General features: G+C 34.4%; 1 protein-coding gene across 2 annotated transcripts in view; it reads left to right on the forward strand.

Annotated features, from left to right (window-relative positions):
• Positions 1 to 21,193, forward strand: part of LOC149775097 (Fanconi anemia group J protein homolog) — a 240,562-nt gene extending 219,369 nt beyond the window's left edge. The window contains exons 30-33 of one of the 2 annotated variants that reach the window (XM_089944188.1): positions 2,844 to 2,907; positions 7,688 to 7,810; positions 17,235 to 17,398; positions 21,041 to 21,193. In XM_089944188.1, coding sequence (XP_089800314.1) covers positions 2,844 to 2,907; positions 7,688 to 7,810; positions 17,235 to 17,398; positions 21,041 to 21,097 — 408 coding nt within the window. In that variant the 3' untranslated portion in view covers positions 21,098 to 21,193. The remainder of the gene's footprint in view (positions 1 to 2,843; positions 2,908 to 7,687; positions 7,811 to 17,234; positions 17,399 to 21,040) is intronic. The other variant, XM_089944189.1, reaches the window with a different exon arrangement.
• The last annotated feature ends 2,577 nt before the right edge of the window (positions 21,194 to 23,770 follow it).

Below are 23,770 nucleotides of genomic sequence, written 5' to 3' on the forward strand. Positions count from 1 at the left end.
CTAGTCACATTGACAGTGAAAATGGAAGATGACACTGTCAGATTCAAAAGTGGGACAATCTTTATCAGTAGCGTGTAGGGTCAAAGTAGTGGATGGTGGTAAAGATAGTTGTGCTATTGCAGAAATGTGCCATTGTGACAGGTACAATAATGTTAAGAGAGAATGGCCCATTCTATAACTGGTACAATATCAACTGCTTCAGTAAGCAAGTTCTCTGAAATCATGAAAAAATCATGCCTTGCCCTTTTGTTTCTACCCTTCCAGGTGTATTTTTTCTTTTCTTCATGAATTTCTTTCCAGATATCAACGTGTCCAAGTTAATTTGTGATCTCTGTCAGTTTCTCTCTTGATCTTGGGTTGTTCAGTCTGACATAATTACAGGTATCATGTTGTTGATTCATAACTAAATTAAAATCTCCTCCAATGATTACCAAGTTATTGCGATAGTCATGTAAGTTTTCAACTGCAGATAAAAATTATTCATCTTTATTTGGTCCATAAATATTTAAGAACGTTATGTCTTTATTTTCTATCTGCATATTTATAATAATCGTATTTCCCTGTCTTTTCATATTTGTTTATTATAAATTCAAAAATCGTTGTTACTTATCTTGATTGACTTGAAAAATTGTTTCAAAAAAAATATTCACTGACTGCGTATACAATACTCATCTTTTTGTAGGAAATGTGTATCTTGTATAAAATAAATTGAAAACTGTTTATCACCTAAACCCTGACAATTCATTGATGCAAAGGTAATTTTGTCAGTAATTATGTAAAGTCTCAAAGTTGCATCTGTTTGGAAAAATACTCTGGGCAGAGAAATCTAACAGTTCTGTACATCAAATCTTATAATAACTGTACATAAAATCCTAAGATGCAAATACAGTTAATTGGCAAGGACATCATTGAGGAGGGAGATGAAAAAGATAGAGAAGAGACAGACGTAAGAATAAGCATAAAGACATAAATTGTTTTACCTTCCTCTCAGTATAAGAGAGCTCTTTAATAAGTTAGAAATTTAAATATTTCTTATATACTTACATTTTGTACAAATACTTCCACAATTTCATTAAATGCAGAAAATTATTCAAATCACATGGCAAGAATACTTAAATATAATCACAACAAAAGAAAAATGCTGTCATAAACACCTTGCTGTCCTATACACCTTTGCAGCAAGATAGCAAGCAAAAAATTATATAAATTATAATAAAATTATATAAAACACATAGCATGCAAACAATATACAGTACTGATTTAATGTTATTAGTAATAATACAAATAATAATTAAAGGGTTGCAAGTAGTGCATGCAAAAAAGAAGCATTCAAAGCAACAAAAAAAGTGGGCAAAGGTATTTCCAGTCTCATGGCAATACAGTGACAATGCAATACAATGACATGGCAATACAATGTGGCATTACAATGACATGACAATACAATGACATGGCAATACAATGACATGGCATTACAATAACATGACAATATAATGACATGGCAATACAGTGACATGGCAGTACAATGACATGACAATACAATGTCATGGCAATACAGTGACATGGCAATACAATAACATGGCAATACAGCCTAAAGATAAAATAGCAGCTGTATCGCGAAGACAAATACCAGGGACTCAATTTAATGTTTGATACATTTATACATTTTCATACTCATTGCAATTTTAAATTTTATAAAGATGTCATATTCTGTTTATGATCTTTTATATTTATTAAGCAATATTATGTTTTAACTGTAAACAGGTAAAGGAGATTGATGCCTAATAAATTTGATTATTGTTGTATTTTTTTAAAAATTGTTTGATCTCTTTATGCTGAGCAACTAAATTATCCAGATATTTTAAAAGTGCGAGCAGCTGTTTCTAAGTGAAACTTGTATAATTTGGCCAACAAAAGAATCAGTCCTTTGTTTTTCAGTCGTATGTAAGCTGTATGACTGTGGCAAGATTATTGTGTTGCCATAGTTCACAAAACAAAGATCAGTGATTATTTTAAGTCAGTGATGACTTAATTTATAGAATGGATTAAAGGTAGCTGAATTGAGTAATCTTGTGTGGAACATTAATTTGGGAGAGAACAAGATGTAAGCATATTTTATGGTTTTGTTGAATAGTACACATAAAACAGTTCTAATATAATTGATGTCATTATAATAATAGTAACAGTAATAATAATAATGATACAGATAATGATATTTGGTACATGGTTAAAAAAAATATTCTAAAGTTGAACCTGTGTAAAGAGGTCACGTGTGTACAATGACCAGTTTTGCCAGTGGCCTCTATTGACAGGTTTGCAGTGTGTACCAAAGCATGGTTGTCTGCATTATATCATTAAATATGCCTTTAATATTCCTTGTTTAATATGTATTGATTTAATATTCCTTGTTTAATATATATTGATTTAATATTCATTGTTTAATATGTATTGTTTAATATTCCTTGTTTAATATGTATTGTTTAATATTCCTTGTTTAATATGTATTGTTTTAAAACTTTAACTGATGCAGGTAGAGTTGTGCTCACACCTAACCATAATCTAGACTAACAAGAAATTGCAACATGTGCTTTCTTGCCAGGGTACTTTGCACACGAAAGTTAACACCTTGGGCCAGGGTACTTTGCACATGAAAGTTAACACCTTGGAGTGATTGTTATTAACCTTTATTTTTATTTTTTTTTATTTTTTTTCATTTCATTTTGCAATCAGATAGTTAGAAACTGGTTGTTAGTAAGTGACTGTAAAAAAAAAAATCATCAGTGGCATCTGACAAGTATTTATAGTTAGATTTTTTCATAAAATTAAACTTTTTGTCTTCATTCCAGGCTAAAGAAAATGAAGTTCATAAACTATCCTGTTCTTCTTGTGGTTCATTTCTTGCAGTGTCAGGTGAGTCAGCCATTGTTAATTAATACTTTTTTAACTCACTGAGATGAGGAAAACTGAAAAGCTATGCTGGACTTTAAAATTGCTTTAATGAGAGCCATATTGTACTGTCTAGTGTCCATTTTCTGTCATGCGTTGTTGTCGGGGCCCTGCAGTAAGATGCCCTATTGTAATCACCTTTTCCATACTTCCATCTGTCCATCCATTTACTTCTTGTTCTTCTGACCAACATAGCTCTACAACCCTTGCCATTTTGGTAATTGACTGCATATTTCAGGTACATGTGCCTTGTAAACGTTTCAGCTTTTTAGGACCATCCATATTACATCTCCACTACAGTAGTAACCAGGAGAGTTCCATTAGCATTCAGGCTAGGCAGCATATTTTGATGTGTATATCATCTCGTAGACCTGTATGTCTTTGATGGTGTATGTCTCATCAGTTCAATTTTGTAAAGAGTTATGGCCCTTGAAATTGCTTTAATATCTTCACATGGTTTGCTGTTTAGTAATTGAATTGCCTATTACAAGTAGATGTATCTTTTAAAGATTTTGTCCACTTATATCCTGTTTTGTTGGAGTTATTGCCCTTTTTTTCATTAATATGACATTTCCACATTATCGGGTCCTCATAACCGCCATGGTTGATAAACCATTCAACAAATTCTGATGTGGTTTGTTTTGTACAGTGTCTCATAGCCCTAGATGGTGTGTCATAGCCCTAGCCCTAGATGTTGTCTCATAGCCATAGATGTGCCTCATGTGGGTTTTGTTTCAACTCCATTTTGGATAGAGTTATGGCCCTTGATATTTTCTCATGGGATATTGCTTGTCACCAATAAAACTTAAGAACCATTCAAAATATTCTTATCCTTTTTTGTATGAACATTGTCTCTGTATGGCATTAGTCTTGTTAGAAGAGAAATCCCACCCCACCCCACCTCTGATTGCTTGTCCTCCTGACATTGGTTTCCACGGGATAACACTTTCATTTGTTGGATTTCATCTGCCATCAGGTATGGCCACTGAAAAATCATATTAATGACTCATTCTCACAACAACAAAAAATATGACTAAATTTTGCAAACGTTTCCTGGCAGAGAGAACTTTCATGCTTGTGGAGGTGATGGTAATCTGTTATAAAATATGGCCACCACTGCTAAAAGTGGAAAAAAACTTTAAACGTTTCTTCTTTAAAACCACTCAGAAGACTTTGTTCAAATTGATTAAGCTTCCAGGAATAGAGAGCTTCCAGGAATAGAGAGATTCTAGGAGTAGAGAGATTCTAGGATTAGAGAGTTTTCAGGTATAGAGAACTTCCAGGAATAGAGAGCGTCTAGGAATAGAGAGCTTCCAGGAATAATGAGCTTCTAGGAATACAGAGCTTCTAGGAATAGAGAGCTTCCAGGAATAGAGAGCTTCCGGGAATAAAGAGCTTCTAGGAATAGAGAACTTTCATGTTTTGCAAGTGTTGCTGATCCACCATCAGATATGGCCCCAATTTCTAAAAATAGATAATCAGTTAATGACTGATGAAAAACTGCTTAAAAGATTTTGACCAAATTTGAGAGAAAGTATCAAGGCTTAGTGAGCTTCCAGATTTATATAAATAATGCCAATATGCCATTAAATATGGTTACCATTAAAAAGAATTAGAAAATCATTTAAATGGCTTGTTCTTAAAAACTGCATAATAGAATTTGACCAAATAAGGCCACTGTCACTAAAAATTGAAACACCTCTAAATAAAATACAGCTTTGAACACACATGGACAAAATTTGACAGAAAGCATGTTGACATTAAGTCCATTAAAATTTGTACAAATGGTGACAATCCACAATCCAATAAGTCTGCCATTACTAAAAGTAGATAAGCTTTTAATGACTTATAAAAAAATTCAGCAGATTTTGACCAAAATTTGACAAAAGCATCCTAGTGTGAAGGACTTTCAGATTTGTTCTGAAGATGCCAATTTACCATCAGATATGTCCATTATTATTAAAAAAGACAACAACAACAAATATAATTGTTGAAATTTTTGAGATTTCAACCAAATGTGTCAGAAGGCATTCTGACTTTGATGGCTTTAACAATTTGTACAAATAATGCTGATCTGGACGTCAGATGTGGACTAAATCATTACTAAACTCAATATGGACTAAATCATTACTAAACTCAATATGGACTAAATCATTACTAAATTCAATATGGACTAAATCATTACTAAACTCAATATGGACTAAATCATTACTAAACTCAGTATGGACTAAATCATTACTAAACTCAATATGGACATCAGTATTAAACTCAATATGGACATCATTACTAAACTCAGTTAAACAACTTTGTTTCAAAAACCATTTTAAAGAATGTGACCCAATTTGTTAGAAAGTATTGTCATAAGCAGTTAGCTAACTGATACAAAATGAAGCCAGTCTACCATGAAATATGGCTACTGTTACGAAAAATAAAAAAATGTTCCACAGCTTCTCAAAACCCAATCAGATAAAATTTGCATTTTGTAGTTCTTTCAGTTTCTAGAAACGATACTGATCTACCATCAAATTTGGCCATGATTAGAGAAAATAGAAAAACATTTTAGGATTTACGGGACTAATGATACAGAAGAATGTGAACCAGTCTAGAAATGGGTTAACACTAAATAGAATATAAATGGACTTGACTAGTAAGGATTGGTTAATAATAAAAGTAAAATATTAGTGAAAAGAATCTTTGGATAACTTAACCAACTTGTACCAGAAAAAAAACCCCAAAACATAATGTTTCAATGATGGCATTCCAGTCCTTTACAGAATTGAACTTGGAAAAGTAATTACTGAAATTAGTACCTGACTATTTAAAGCGGAATTAAAAACTTGTTCCAGAAGTATGTAGACCCAAAAAATGAAACAGCTCATATGGTTTTCTCTAAACAGGAACTTGCATCAGGGATAAATATAGATCTGATCATGAGCATTCAGATATTTAAAGTTGTAGACCTTTTAATACCCTGGTGTTTCCGTAAGTTGTATACCTTTTAATACCCTGGTGTTTCCGTAAGTTGTATACCTTTTAATACCCTGGTGTTTCCATAAGTTTACTGTGTGAGCTGAATTAGTAATACAAATCCTTAAGCGACTTTATCACAGAATTTGACAAACTTTGACATCGCTCATCCTGGCATAATGGTCTTTCAATAAATGGACAAATTATGTTGCAGAATCTGCATCAAATATGGATGAAGACACATAAACTAGAAAAATCGTGAAACAGTTGTTTTAACAATGTATACAATCAACTGCATTGAAAGGAATTTAAACAGAAATCTTGAAACAGTTGTTTTAACAATGTATACAATCAACTGCATTGAATGGAATTTAAACAGAAATCTTGAAACAGTTGTTTTAACAATGTATACAGTCAACTGCATTGAAAGGAATTTAAACAGAAATCTTCAAACAGTTGTTTTAACAATGTATACAATCAACTGCATTGAAAGGAATTTAAACAGAAGTCATCCATCGGACCCAGGTTTCTTGGCCAGGTGTTCCTGTATTTGGCTGCTAGACAGATATCAACCAAGTGAGCAATATCTGTCCCACTAAGGCCTCTTGCATAGCTCACCTGGCCATTTGGCGTAGTCCTGAGTATAGTATCTAACTTGGCCATTAAACCAAGTGAACTTATGGTATTGTCCTGAATATAGTTTGCATAGTCTGTCAGCATTTGTTTGTTTTTTAAATTCTCCAAAACCACTGGAATGATTAAAACCAAATTTGGCAGAGAAGACTCTATTCAGATTGCTCCATTACTATAAAAGAGAAACTTTTAAAATACAGCTTTTTAAAAACTTTTAAACAGAATTTTACCAAAGTTATTTGCTAGCTACTTCACATAAATGGCTTTCAGTTTTAACAGTCAGTGCTGATACAATGTCTTATATGGCCACCATTTCTAAAATTAGTAAAAAGCTTTTAAATGAATTTGATCTGATTTGACTGAAAACAATTATTTTGGAATAAAGGGCTCATTTTACTTTCTACAGGTAATGCTCATCCATGAAATTTGCCAGTGTAACTAAAAATAATACAACCCTTAAAATCTGCTGCATAGAATCTGACAAAATTTAATAGAAAGTGTTCTTGCAAATATGGCTGCCAATACAAAATGGGGGGGGAGGTAACTTATTTTTCTCAAATACTACTGACAAAATTTGCAGAAAGCATCCTGGCATGAAGGGTGTTAGGTTTGTACAAATGATTATAATGTTCTGTTAACTATGGCTGTCATTACTATAAATAAAAAGCCTTTAAAAAACTTCTTCCAAAAGCACTGAACAAAATTTGACCAAATTTCAAAAAGGTGCACTTCAAATATGACTGTCAGTTCCTTAAAGACAGCTCAGCTAAATTTTACACTAATCATACCTTAAACTCTTTTTCAGATTTATACAGAATGATGCTGATCTATTTTAAGATGTAGCCACATTTCTAAAAATAGAGAATCATTGAAACAACTTTATCTTTAAAAAATGGTAAACATTGTTGGACCAATTAAGAAAGAAATGGTCTTGGCATGAATGTCACATTTGCTGATGGTTATCAGATATAGATGAAGCAACAAAATTATGTAAACACTGAAACAAATATTTTCAAAACATGTTCTTAGCAGAAACATCGGAGAGCATCCCCCTGACCCAGATCGCTTGGCCAACTGTTTTTGCATTTGGCTGTTAGGCAGACATCAACCCACTTGAACCGTTTTTAAAAATCTTGTTTTACAGCTCTTGAGAAAACTAGAGATGTGCCCAAGTTTTGGCCAGAAAGGTGTGGCTCAGAGGTCATACAAATTAAAAACCTTGATCTGCAATCGTCATTTGAAGTGGCAGTGGCAGACATTCACAAAAGTAAGTAATGTCTTGTTTTCTTTCAGGGGTGGGGGTATGGTTTTCTCCAGTTACCATGTTACATAGGAGATTCAACTCTGCTAAAATACTGTGGTTGTTTGATCTTTAATTAGAACTTAATCTGTCTTTTGGTCATCTTCGCTAATCAAGTTTCCAATATGTTAACCTATCAACACCTTGGCAGGTTGATCAGATATTTCAATGCTTTGTCCTAATGATATATGTTCGATTTTATGAGTTTTCTTACTTGTATGTAATGCCAGCTAACCAATAGCTTGTAACTGAATTGCATTTTACATCAGCCACAGATGGTGGCAGCAAATGATTTCAAAAAGATCTTTGCAAGTTGACACATCCAGAGTATGACTACCTACCAGAGAGAAGTCATTATAGATGTATTTGAGGGAAAGGATTTATTTTTTATGCAAACATGGACTAGTGGAAAATTACTTCTTTATGAGTCTATTTCAGTTGTGTACCCCCCTTGTCTCGATCACTGAGGAACATTGTTCAGATTTGAACCACTTGATTTTGATTGGATGTGGTGGCTTGCCACAGCATCCAATGAAATTCACAGACCTGAAGTACTGAAATATCTGATTGATTTGCCAAGGTGTATATAGGTTAACATATCAGAATCTTGGCTGGCGAAGACGTCTGGGTAAGCATGATACTTCAAACTTAAGGGAGCCATGATTAGTTGGTAGAGTTTCAGACTCATAATCTATGGGTTACAGGATTAATACTTCCCCTTGTCAGTCCATGTTGGCTGCCTTTTGTGTGTCCTTGGGTACAGCACTATTTGATAGCATCTAATGTATTAAAAATGCTGTTAAAAACCAACCAACAATCTGACTGACCATGTGCCTGGAGATTGAATCTGAAAAACTGAAAGAGTCACAGGTTAAGGTCACAGAATGAAAAACTTCTAGCTGTATACATAAATCATTTAAAGTTTTATGAAGTCAATATATCTTTTGTTTTCATAAATGGATCATAATCCGATTGACATACAAGTTTAATAGAGATAATGAAACACCCTGAACAAAATGTGAAATGTGAAGTTCACATGGGCCATTTAATAGTGTGTTATTAAAGGTGAAGTTCACAAGGGCCATTTAGTAGTGTGTTATTAAAGGTGAAGTTCACAAGGGCCATTTAGTAGTGTGTTATTAAAGGTGAAGTTCACAAGGGCCATTTAGTAGTGTGTTATTAAAGGTGAAGTTCACAAGGGCCATTTAATAGTGTGTTATTAAAGGTGAAGTTCACAAGGGCCATTTAATAGTGTGTTATTAAAGGTGAAGTTCACAAGGGCCATTTAGTAGTGTGTTATTAAAGGTGAAGTTCACAAGGGCCATTTAGTAGTGTGTTATTAAAGGTGAAGTTCACAAAGGCCATTTAGTAGTGTGTTATTAAAGGTGAAGTTCACAAGGGCCATTTAGTAGCATGTTATTAAAGGTGAAGTTCACAAGGGCCACTTAGTAGCATGTTATTAAAGGTGACGTTCACAAGGGCCACTTAGTAGCGTGTTATTAAAGGTGAAGTTCACAAGGGCCACGTAGTAGCATGTTATTAAAGGTGAAGTTCACAAGGGCCATTTAATGGTGTGTTATTAAAGGTGAAGTTCACAAGGGCCATTTAATGGTGTGTTATTAAAGGTGAAGTTCACAAGGGCCATTTAGTAGTGTGTTATTAAAGGTGAAGTTCACAAGGGGCATTTAATAGTGTGTTATTAAAGGTGAAGTTCACAAGGGCCATTTAGTAGTGTTATTAAAGGTGAAGTTCACAAGGGCCACTTAGTAGTGTGTTATTAAAGGTGAAGTTCACAAGGGCCACTTAGTGTGTTATTAAAGGTGAAGTTCACAAGGGCCATTTAATAGTGTGTTATTAAAGGTGAAGTTCACAAGGGCCATTTAATAGTGTGTTATTAAAGGTGAAGTTCACAAGGGCCATTTAATAGTGTGTTATTAAAGGTGAAGTTCACAAGGGCCATTTAATAGTGTGTTATTAAAGGTGAAGTTCACAAGGGCCATTTAATAGTGTGTTATTAAAGGTGAAGTTCACAAGGGCCATTTAATAGTGTGTTATTAAAGGTGAAGTTCACAAGGGCCATTTAATAGTGTGTTATTTTGGTCCATTTAGTAGTGTGTTATTAAAGGTGAAGTTCACAAGGTCCATTTAATGGTGTGTTATTAAAGGTGAAGTTCACAAGGGCCATTTAATAGTGTGTTATTAAAGGTGAAGTTCACAAGGGCCATTTAATAGCGTGTTATTAAAGGTGAAGTTCACAAGGGCCATTTAGTAGTGTGTTATTAAAGCAAAAGCAGTAATCAAGACAGTATAATGCGAATTTCATGTTAATGTTATTTCATATGATTATAAAATAAAAAAAAGTGAAGGCCAAAACATAATGAAATTACAGTCAAACCTGTCTACAGCAGCCACCAATGGAAAAGGTCAATGTGGTCTTTATAGAAAGGTAACCTCTGGAGACAGGTTCAACTCTCAAACTTGGTTCATGACAAATACATGTGTTAATCTTAGAAAAGGTTGTTCTATCCCAGCTTGTATCTCATCTGAATTCAAACAGTCTTTTTAGCAATGTACAATCTGCATATCACCCTTGCCACAGAACTGAAACTTCTCTTCTAAAAGTAGTTAATGACATTCTCTCTGCACTGGATAGCGGAAAGATAACTGTCGTCACCCTCCTTGATTTATGTGCAGCATTTGACACAATAGACCATGATATATTACTTCACCGTCTCCAGCATGTATTTGGCATTCATGATACAGCCTTAGTGTGGTTCAAGTCCTACTTGGTCAACAGAACACAAATTGTGTCTGCAAATGGAATACACTCCAACCCAGTTAATCTATCTTGTGTTCCACAGGGGTCTGTTCTCTTCATTATATACACTCAGCCGCTCTCAAGTGTCATAGATCATCATACAGTGTCTCACCACTTGTACGCTGATGACACCCAAATATACAAATCTAGCCACCCAACTGAAGTTGATGCTACCATCCAAGGTGTAGAGATGTTTATTTCTGATGTGAAATCATGGATGACATTTAACAAGCTACAGATGAATGATGATAAAACTGAGGCCATTCTGATCACAATACAAAGACTTTCTCATTCACATTCTTTACCTCAAACAATAAATATCAGTAACACCAATATTAAATTCACAGTCAGTACAAAACCTAGGTGTCACTCTGGACAGTACTCTCACGTTGCACCAACATGTCATGAACATATGCAAGGCTGCATATCTTGAGCTGAGATGCATCAGCTCCATTCTCAAATATCTTTCAGGTGATGCCACTAAAACACTTATATGTTCATTAGTACTTTCAAGACTGGACTATTGTAACTCAATTCTGTCTGATTCATCTCAATATCTACTTCAGAAACTTCAAAAGTTCAAAACACAGCTGCTCAGATCATACTTAGAGTACCACGATCAGAGCACACACACCCGCTGCTCTGTACCCTACACTGGCTATCCATTCAATCCAGAATCAAACACAAATTTTGCTCTCTGTGCTGCGTTTCACTGATGGACTCCAGTCTAACATACCTATCCGACCTCACCCATGTGTACACACCAGCAAAATACTTACGCTCCTCTTCTGATAATCGTATACTCATTATTCCCACTATGAAAACGAAGCCATATGGACAACGTTCATTTGTATACCAGGGCCCAGAAACATGGAATGAATTTCCCACTGAACTTAAGCACAAAGACACAGTGATCCCATTCAAGAATGCTCTTAAAACTCACTTATTTCAACTGCAAGAACAAACTTAAAGACCTAACAATGTTCCCTACCTTAAATATTTTCAGCATGTTTTTTGTTTTCTGATTTCATGGTGTTTGTTTTTTTTTGTAATAATATCATTATGTATGTTGTTTTTTTATATTATAGGTGTTGTCTAATGTTGTAAAGCGCTTGGAGCTTCTCAAGATTAGGCGCTATACAAAGTCCTCATTATTATTATTATTATTATTATTATTATTATTATTATTATGCACTGTATAGCATTAACACTAGTATTATTAGTAGTAACATTATTGTTATTGATATCAAGATACTTGTATTTAGTGTTGCTATTTAGCAAAAGCAAAAATGATAAAATAAAAAGTTCCACACAAGATTACTGTATCCTCACTCTAATCCCTTATGTACATCATCACAGATTCTCCTATCATTGTCACACTTGCCAAAGTTTTGATCAATTTTAGCAGTTCTTTTTTATTCTCATCCAAACTTTACCTGTATGGAGAAACACAGACTGACTTCTTGTTAAGACAGCTAGTGTAGTTAAGCATGAAAGCAGGTGTTCAGACACTTGATTAATTAAGCATGAAAGCAGGTGTTAAGACACTTGATTAATTAAGCATGAAAGCAGGTGTTCAGACACTTGATTAATTAAGCATGAAAGCAGGTGTTCACACTTCAGACAATTTGGTTAATTAAGCATGAAAGCAGGTGTTCAGACAATTGATTAATTAAGCATGAAAGCAGGTGTTCACACTTCAGACAATTGATTAATTAAGCATGAAAGCAGGTGTTCAGACACTTGATTAATTAAGCATGAAAGCAGGTGTTCAGACAATTTGATTAATTAAGCATGAAAGCAGGTGTTCAGACAATTGATTAATTAAGCATGAAAGCAGGTGTTCACACTTCAGACAATTGATTAATTAAGCCTGAAAGCAGGTGTTCAGACACTTGATTAATTAAGCATGAAAGCAGGTGTTCAGACACTCGATTAATTAAGCATGAAAGCAGGTGTTCGGACAAATGATTAATTAAGCATGAAAGCAGGTGTTCACACTTCAGACAGTTTGATTAATTAAGCAATAGCTCAAACTCACCAAAATCAAAAGACAATCAGCTTTTTATGAGAGACCTTTGATAATGAAGAAATGAAAAGAAGCTTCCTGCAGCTATCAATGCATGTACTATACCTTTTATATATATATATATATATATATATATATATATATATATATATATATATATATATATATATATATATATATATACACACATACACACCATGTCTTGCTCATCAAACAAAAGAAGTATAATTCTCATACTTGGAGCAGTCACTGCTCTTATGCTCTAGTGACCGCGGAAGACAGGATTTTAACCAATGCTTGATTAAGAAACATGCTTTAGTGACCGCAGAAGACAGGGTTTTAACCAATGCTTGGTTAAGAAACACATGCTCTAGTGACTGCAGAAGACAGGGTTTTAACCAATGCTTGGTTAAGAAACATATGCTCTAGTGACCACAGAAGACAGGGTTTTAACCAATGCTTGATTAAGAAACATGCTCTAGTGACTGCAGAAGACAGGGTTTTAACCAATGCTTGGTTAAGAAACATGCTCTAGTGACCACAGAAGACAGGGTTTTAACCAATGCTTGGTTAAGAAACACATGCTCTAGTGACTGCAGAAGACAGGGTTTTAACCAATGCTTGGTTAAGAAACATGCTCTAGTGACCGCAGAAGACAGGGTTTTAACCAATGCTTGGTTAAGAAACACATGCTCTAGTGACTGCAGAAGACAGGGTTTTAACCAATGCTTGGTTAAGAAACATATGCTCTAGTGACCACAGAAGACAGGGTTTTAACCAATGCTTGATCAAGAAACATGCTTTAGTGACTGCAGAAGACAGGGTTTTAACCAATGCTTGGTTAAGAAACATGCTCTAGTGACCGCAGAAGACAGGGTTTTAACCAATGCATGGTTAAGAAACATATGCTCTAGTGACCGCAGAAGACAGGGTTTTAACCAATGCTCGGTTAAGAAACATATGCTCTAGTGACCGCAGAAGACAGGGTTTTAACCAATGCTCGGTTAAGAAACATATGCTCTAGTGACCACAGAAGACAGGGTTTTAACCAATGCTTGGTTAAGAAACATATGGCCACTGACTGCTCATTACATGATATTTATATTGGAAATTTGCCATGAGTAAATTAGAATGGACCTTGTGACCATGTGACTTCTGAACTCAGGTGATTACATATTTAACTGTATTTGTCAAATAAAAATATATTTAGGATTTTGTAAATGTCTAAAATAAATGGTGTTAAAGTTAATTGAATTACTTATTTTTCCAATGAAAACTGGATTCAGTGAAACCAAACATTTTGAGTTATGTGATCACTCTTGGTAATGCAACTACTGTGTAAGTTGGGAGTTTAGCTGTATTTACATGTTTTAATTAGATTAGTAAATACTGTAATGAAAAGAAAATGCTTCAATAACTTTATTTTTGACAAGTTCTTAGACAGTACGCGAAAGGAGTTTTCATTTGAAGTAATTATTTCAGACTATGTATTTCTCTGGATGAGTTATGGTCCTTTGCCTATGTGAAAACATGCAGAATTATGACAGTGGGCTTTTTAAAATTTAGAAGGACACACAGTAAATTCATGACTATTGAAATGATACAGTAAATTCATGACTTGAAATCATGCAGTAAAGTCATAACTATTGAAATCATACAGTAAAGTCGTGATTGTTGAAATAATACAGTAAAGTCATGACTATAAAAATCATACAGTAAAGTCATGACTATTGAAATCATACAGTAAAGTCATAACTATTGAAATCATACAGTAAAGTCATAACTATTGAAATCATACAGTAAAGTCGTGATTGTTGAAATAATACAGTAAAGTCATGACTATTTAAATCATACAGTAAAGTCATGACTATTGAAATCATACAGTAAAGTCATGATTGTTGAAATATTACAGTAAAGTCATGACTATTGAAATGATACAGTAAATTCATGACTATTGAAATGATACAGTAAATTCATGACTATTGAAATCATGCAGTAAAGTCATAACTATTGAAATCATACAGTAAAGTCATGACTATTGAAATAATACAGTAAAGTCATGACTATTGAAATGATACAGTAAATTCATGACTATTGAAATCATGCAGTAAAGTCATAACTATTGAAATCATACAGTAAAGTCATGACTATTGAAATGATACAGTATATTCATGACTATTGAAATCATGCAGTAAAGTCATAACTATTGAAATCATACAGTAAAGTCATGACTATTGAAATGATACAGTAAAGTCATGACTATTGAAATCATGCAGTAAAGTCATAACTATTGAAATATACAGTAAAGTCGTGATTGTTGAAATAATACAGTAAAGTCATGACTATAAAAATCATACAGTAAAGTCATGACTATTGAAATCATACAGTAAAGTCATAACTATTGAAATCATACAGTAAAGTCGTGATTGTTGAAATAATACAGTAAAGTCATGACTATTGAATACAGTAAAGTCATGACTATTGAAATCATGCAGTAAAGTCATAACTATTGAAATCATACAGTAAGTCGTGATTGTTGAAATAATACAGTAAAGTCATGACTATTGAAATAATACAGTAAAGTCATGACTATTGAAATAATACAGTAAAGTCATGACTATTGAAATAATACAGTAAAGTCATGACTATTGAAATCATGCAGTAAAGTCATGATTGTTGAAATCACAACATTAGGTATCAGTTCATCTGGACCAGTTAACATTCTCATTTACGCAGTCCTTCATAGACTGAATGTCACTACTGGGTGGTAGTACATGTTTGTATGCATGATAACACAACATGCCATCCCTCACAAGAGGCAACAAATAAAGTAAACCTTTTTCATATGCAGCTGCTAAAACTTTGCAGTCATGTTAAAATATTTTATGCCTTATACTTTTTGCGGATGTGCTACTGCCCATATTTGTTGTGTTTTTTTAAGGAAAAAATATTTGTGGTTATTTAATTTTGCGGAACAAAACTAGATGGAACATATTTACAGCACAACTGGCAGTCAAATTCAGGGTTGAATTAACTCTGTTGGGGCACTCTGTGTTATCTAGGTTGACCTCTGATCTAGTTCTATTTATAAGAGAGTAGATTTCTTGGGCACCAATACGTTCTGTTGATCTTTCAATTAATCATTCAAATTACAGATTTTCTAAAAATATATACCATTGCTATGACTCTTTAATGGTCCCTTTCATAAGCTATGAAAAACATGTCAATGAAACAGGACACTTTGCAACATGCCAGTGAAACAAGATACTTTGCAACATGTCAGTGAAGCAATACACTTTGCAACATGTCAATGAAACAGGGCACTTTGCAACAAGTCAATGAAACAGGACACTTTGCAACATGCCAATGAAACAGGATACTTTGCAACATGTCAGTGAAACAGGACACTTTGCAACATATCAGTGAAACATCATACATTGCAAGATATCAGTGAAACAGGACACTGCAACATATTGAAACAGGATACATTGCAACATGTCAGTGAAACAGGACACTTTCCAACATGTCATTGAAACATCATACATTGCAAGATATCAGTAAAACAGGACACTTTGCAGCATATTGAAACAGTATACATTGCAAGATATCAGTGAAACAGGACACTTTGCAACATATTGAAACAGGATACATTGGAAGATATCAGTGAAGTAAGACACTTTGCAACATGTCAGTGAAGCAAGACACTTTGCAACATGTCAATGAAGCAAGACACTTTGCAACATGTCAATGAAACTTTGCAGCATGTCAGTGAAACAAGATACTTTGCAACATGTCAATGAAGCAAGACACTTTGCAACATGTCAGTGAAGCAAGACACTTTGCAACATGTCAGTGAAACAGGACACTTTGCAACATGTCAATGAAACAGGACACTTTGCAACAAGTCAGTGAAACAGGACACTTTGCAACATGTCAATGCAACAGGACACTTTATGAACCATGCACTTAGTACACTTGATACAATTAAATAGCCACAGTGTGAAAGGTGAAAGTGGGAGAATTGTAGCATATAAAAGAATACATTTTTTTTTTACATTTTGTAGTTTAAGTTGTTACTTTAGCTGACCCAGCAACCAAGCTGCCTATTCATGACTGCCTTTCCGACAATCTTCATCAGATGTTCATACCATTTAAGAACAGGCAGTCTGACTACAATAAATTGCAGATATCTCACATAAGTTGAACTGACAAAAAATAGCTTTTATTTGGTGGCAGTTTTCAACAAAGCAAAATAGATATGATAAACACTAACTGAGAATTAATTAACACAACAATAGATATGATAAACACTATTTGAGAATGGCATTTTTTGCACACAAGTTAGCACATAATACATTTTTGGACATCACCTTCTTATTTGTTTTGCCATTTGCAAGTGGAACACTTTTACATGCATGTCTTGATTATTTCAGAGCTATACAATATAAGCAAAATTATATACTTCATAATAGTCATTAATATAGAATTCACAGATTATAAATTATGGATTTTAAGCAGATTAATCACACCATTTCTCGTTCCAGGTGTTACACTGAACTGTCTCTGGTGTGCAGACTTGCAATGTGGTGTTCAGTTTCTGCAGTGCAGAACATGTAGAAAGACAAACAAGGGAGGTAATCCAGCAGAGATCATTGGTGCAAAAATTCTCTTCACTGCTGAGGGGTGCAAAGATTTTGCCCAAGGACAGGTAAAAATAGCAGGAACTGAATTAGGTTTTAACATTTATCTTTTATTTTATCAGTCCATAAAAGAAAATAACATTTTGAGATCATATTACCAGGTCAGTGTATAAAATACTAAACATGCATGCATCGACAGCCTAGGTTCAAGACAGTACATATCTTAAGAATTAGGTGTTGATACAATAAACAGTATACATATTATATAGTATTGTATATGTATTATACAGTATTGTGTATGTATTATACAGTATTGTATATGTATTATACAGTATTGTATATGTATTATACAGGCAATACAATATATTATGCTACAAGAGTGACAATACAATCTGTATCATGATACAGACTGCCATCTTGTCTTTGCACTTCAAATTTGTCACAGTGTTGGCATTGTAAGAATGTGACAGAGTTGGAACTTACTAGGATTACTCTGAATATATCATTACTGTATGGCAGTCTCAGTATATGGTTTTGTTAATAACTAAATAATGTAATTATTTCACCCCAAAAACTAAAATTATATCTAGATAGCAACCTCAGTGAAGGGTTTGCATTTTATGATTTCATCTGCCATTTTGGTCATAGCAAAGCATTATGGGATCAATATTATCATTATTATTATTATTATTATTATTATTATATTATTATAGCAGCAACTATCCAATTAAGATTATCCATGGGATGGGTGAAAATTTTATTGGATTGGGAAGATGAAGATGGTCTTAATGGTGGAGGAGGGTATACTAATTCAGCTGATATTTAGCATTTCTAATCAATAGTCAACAGAATTGTTTTATAATCAATAGTCAACAGAATTGTTTTATAATCAATAGTCGACAGAATTGTTTTATAATCAGTAGTCGACAGAATTGTTTCTTTACCAATTGGAAGATTGAGAAGAGGGGAGGGTTGAACCTCCTTTTCTGTTAAAAAGTTTTTTGTTTTTTGTTTAAATGTTGAAGTTAGCCATTGTAAGGCAAATGAACCATTCCATTCTGATAATAGAAAAAAATTTCTTGCTTACGTTACATACACATGCTTCTGCATCATGACCATGGTTAATATAGTTATTGTAATTTATGATGTTAGCTCACTTGGTCGTAAGTGCAGGGTAATCTTTTGATGTGGCCCTGTATCCATGAACTGATTTTTATGTGTCAACAACTGCTTGGTTACACTCGAGGCCATATTTCTGATCTGGTTTTGATTATACTGCAAATACGGACTTATATGATCAAGAGGTCCAAACCAAGTTAGAATGTCAGCAAGAGTCAGGCATATTTATGAGGTGATATTGCATCTCATTGGATAACTTTATTAGCACTCTGGTAGCCATATTTCTGATCCAGTTTGATCAATCTTGGAACTGGGCGTGTATTATTAGGATCTCAAATGGGTTTAATCAATAATCAGTAAGATTTATGCATATGAATGAGATAATCTTGCATGTGATTGGCTGATCTTATTAACATCTTGCATCTGATTGGTTTACCTTATTAGCACTCTGGTAGTCAATCTTGGAAATGGGCTTGCATCATTAAGATCTCAAATGGATTCACTAATCAGCAAGATCAATGCATATGAATGAGGTGACTTGAATCTGATTGGCTGAGCTTACTACCACTCTGGGAGCCATATTTTCTGATCTGAATTCAATCATTCTTCACATATAGGCTTATATCAGCAAGATATTGCACAAGTTCATTATTTTGCAAAATTCACAGACTGATATTAATCCAGTGATTGCAAGAGTTCATTATTTTGCAAAATTCACAGACTGATATTAATCCAGTGATTAGGAAATCTCATTATCTGAATATGTACCACTCTAGAGACCAAATCTATTACCACCCTAAAGACTGTTTGTTACCAGTCTAGAGACCAAATCTATTACCACCCTAAAGACTGTTTGTTACCACTCTAGAGACCAAATCTATTACCACCCTAAAGACTGTTTGTTACCAGTCTAGAGACCAAATTTGTAACCACTCTAAAAACCAAATTTGTTACCACTCAAAAGGCTGCATTTGTTACCACTCTAGAGACCAAATTTGTCACCACCCTAGAGACCAAAATTTGTTACCACTCTAGAGACCAAATTTGTAACCACTCTAAAAACCAAATTTGTTGCCACTCTAAAGACTGCATTTGTTACCACTCTAGAGACCAAAATTTGTTACCACTCTAGAGACCGAATTTGTAACCAGTCTAGAGACCAAAATGTGTTACCAGTCTAGAGACCAAATTTGCAACCACTCTAAAAACCAAATTTGTTTCCACTTTAAAGACTGCATATGTTACCACTCTAGAGACCAAATTTGTTTCCACTCTAGAGACCAAATTTGTTGCCAGTCTAGAGACCAAATTTGTAACCACTCTAAAAACAAATTTGTAACCAGTCTAGAGACCAAAATTTGTTACCAGTCTAGGGACCAAATTTGTAACCACTCTAGAAACCAAATTTGTTTCCACTCTAACACTGCATGTTACCACTCTAGAAACCAAATTTATTACCAGTCTAGAGACCAAATTTGTAACCATTCTAAAAACCAAATTTGTAACCAGTCTAGAGACCAAAATTTGTTACTAGTCTAGTGACCAAATTTGTAACCACTCTAGAAACCAAATTTGTTTCCACTCTAACACTGCATGTTACCACTCTAGAGACCAAATGTGTACCAGTCTATAAACCAAATTTGTTACCACTCTAGAGACCAGATTTGCTACCACTCTAGAGACCAAATTTGTTACCACTCTAGAGACCAAATTTGTTACCATGCTAGTGACCAAATTTGTTACCACTCTAGAGACCAAATTTGTTACCACTCTAGAGACTTCATTTCAGATCCAGTTTAGGTCAAACTTGGTAAATATATTCATATCATCACGATGTCAGATGGCTACATTTAGATCAAGTTAAATGCATGTTAATGAGGTGATTTTGCATCTGAATGGTTGATCATGTTGACACTGCAGCTGTTCCATTTCTGATAAATTGTCAACAAACGTGATAAATAAGCTAATATCATCAAGTTTTATTATGAGCAAGAACCATGCATATTCATAAGGTTTATCTGTTATCTCCCCAGCAGAGTTTTTCTTACCACTCCAAAGACCACATTTGTTTTTAGGATATTGATCAAACTTGCTAAATAGGCCTATATCATTAAAATTGTTATGACACTGAGCAAGATCCAAGCATATTCATGATTTTGATGCTGCATCTGATTGGCTAAACTTGTTACCACTCTGGAGGCTGAATGTTTGCTCCAACTAGGTAAATGATTTTATATCTTCATTTTCTTGGAAAGGTTACATAATAAAAGAGATCTGCTGACGTTAATGAGCTGATCTTCCATCCGTTTGGCTGAGTGTATTACATGCTTAAATCTGCTGAGACTATATGGATCCTCCATTTGGATCAAACTCGATACATAGGTATCATTTTAATCAAGCAATTAAATGCATATAATTATGCCTTTATCTTTGGAATGATGTTTAATAATAAAGAAAGTAATATAGACAAGTACAAAGTCTGAGAGATAATTTATGTAGCATTATTTTCTTTGAACACTATATAAACTTAGTTATTAAGCCGGTACATGACATCACACCCACTTTGGTCACTTCTTTCTTTTATTTTACAGACATGGTTGCTGTCATCAGCAGTAAGGACAACATGGGATTTAAGCAAGAGCCAGTGACCTTGACTTCATATATGTATGCATTGCTGTGCAAAGCAGAGTTTAACACATGCCTTAGTCTAAAATAATTTTATTTCGTATAATCACTAGCAGTTTCTCATTGTTTTTAAGTATTCATTTCCCAGCAAAACTTCAGTTCTTACCAAGGGAGGTGTGGTAGATTAGTTAGTAGAATGTTGCACCCTAATCCATGGATTGCAGGTTCTATATCCGCTCAGGCCAGCCCTGGTTGGCTGCCTTCATATGCCCTTTGCTTTCATTTTCTTGGTTTGCTGTTGTCATTTGTGTTAAGTTTTAACCAACCAACCAGTTCTTTGTATATCATCTTTATATGGTTTAAATATATCCTGTCATATTCATAATAAATGAAGTCAGAAATTCCAAGGAGTATCAGTTTCTAGGATTTTTTTTTCTTTCTTTAATAATGCAAATACTGTGTTCATCCTTTTATTTTTAAACCTATCTTCCTGAAGAGTGGCCTTCCAATTTAGTTAAACCTTTTTTAGGCAAGTAACCTAAGCTCAAGTGCCAACCCAAAAATCAGATATGATATTTAAGGTACACCTACATCAGGGAAATCAGATAGGATATATACGGTACACCAACATCAGGGAAATCTGGCATGATATTTAAGGTACACCTACATCATGGAAATCAGATATGATCCTTAAAGTACATCTACATCATGGAAATCTGGCAATATACTTTTATGGTACACCTACATCATGGAAATTTGGCATGATATTTAAAGTACACCTACATCATGGAAATCTGGCATGATATTTAAGGTACACCTACATCAGGGAAATCTGGCATATTTAAAGTACACCTACATCAGAGAAATCTGGCATGATGTTTAAGGTACACCTGCATTATGGAAATCTGGCATGATATTTAAAGTACACCTACATCAGGGAAATCTTGCATGATATTTAAGGTACACCTACATCAGGAAAATCTGGCATGATATTTAAAGTACACCTACATCAGGGAAATCTGGCATGATATTTAAGGTACACCTACATCAGGGACATCTGGCATGATGTTTACTGTACACCTACATCATGGAAATATGGCATCATATTTAAGGTACACCTACATCATGGAAATGTGGCATGATGCATAAGGTACACCTATATGATGGAAGTCAGATATGTTGATTAAGGTACACTTACATCAGGGAACTTTGGCATGATATTTAAGGTACACCTACATCAGGGAAATCTGGCATGATATTTAAGATACACCTATATCAGGGAAATCTGGCATGATATTTAAGATACACCTATATCAGGGAAATCTGGCATGATATTTAAGGTACACATACACTTGGAAATCTGGCATGATATTTAAAGTACACCAACATCAGAGAAATCTGGCATGATATTTAAAGTACACCAACATCAGGGAAATCTGGCATGATATTTAAGATACACCTATATCAGGGAAATCTGGCATGATATTTAAGGTACACATACACTTGGAAATCTGGCATGATATTTAAAGTACACCAACATCAGAGAAATCTGGCATGATATTTAAAGTACACCAACATCAGGGAAATCTGGCATGATATTTAAGGTACACCTACATCAGGGACATCTGGCATCATATTTAAGGTACACCTACACTTGGAAATCTGGCATGATATTTAAAGTACACCTCCATCAGGGAAATTTGGCAGGATGCTTAAGGTACACCTACATAAAGGAAATCTGGCATGATATTTAAGGTACACCTACATCAGGAAAATCTGGCATGATATTTAAGGTACACGTACATCAGGGGAATCTGGCATGATACTTTTAAGGTACACCTGCATCGTGGAAATCTGGTGAATATATTTAACTCTTTAACTTCTGCAAATACTAAATGCTCTTCCAACGACGCCTGCTAAGCTGTCAACTTTCTAGCAGCTATTTGTAGGCTAAACCCCAGAGCATCCCAATGAAGCCTGCTGAAGTCCAGAGTATCCCAATGAAGCCTGCTAAAGCCCAGAGCATCCCAATGAAGCCTGGTAAACCCCAGAGCATAACAATGAAGCCTGCTAAAGCCCAGAGCATAACAATGAAGCCTGCTAAAGCCCAGAGCATAACAATGAAGCCTGCTAAAGCCCAGAGCATAACAATGAAGCCTGCTAAAGCCCAGAGCATAACAATGAAGCCTGGTAAACCCCAGAGCATAACAATGAAGCCTACTAAAGCCCAGAGCATAACAATGAAGCCTGCTAAAGCCCAGAGCATAACAATGAAGCCTGCTAAAGCCCAGAGCATAACAATGAAGCCTGCTAAAGCCCAGAGCATAACAATGAAGCCTGCTAAACCCCAGAGCATAACAATGAAGCCTGCTAAAGCCCAGAGCATAACAATGAAGCCTGCTAAACCCCAGAGCATAACAAATGGCTACCTGATTGAGAGCTACTTGAGCTTGTACACATTCCATCTACATTTTCTATATCAATCTTGTCCCATGCAAACTATGTAATTTAATGAGAAATACAATTTAAACACTCGTGAGTTTATTCTGTAATTTGCATTATAATAAAAATGATATTTCTCTGGGAAAAGATTGTGTAAAGAAATCTTTCTATCTTGCATTTTCTTTGAAACAAATCTGTTGTAAAATTGTCCACATCCACTACATCATTTTTTTGTAGAGACTACTTTCATTGGC

This window comes from Sinohyriopsis cumingii, chromosome 19 (assembly GCF_028554795.1).
Source record: "Sinohyriopsis cumingii isolate HCF-2022 chromosome 19, ASM2855479v2, whole genome shotgun sequence".
Taxonomy (NCBI): Eukaryota; Metazoa; Mollusca; class Bivalvia; order Unionida; family Unionidae; genus Sinohyriopsis; species Sinohyriopsis cumingii.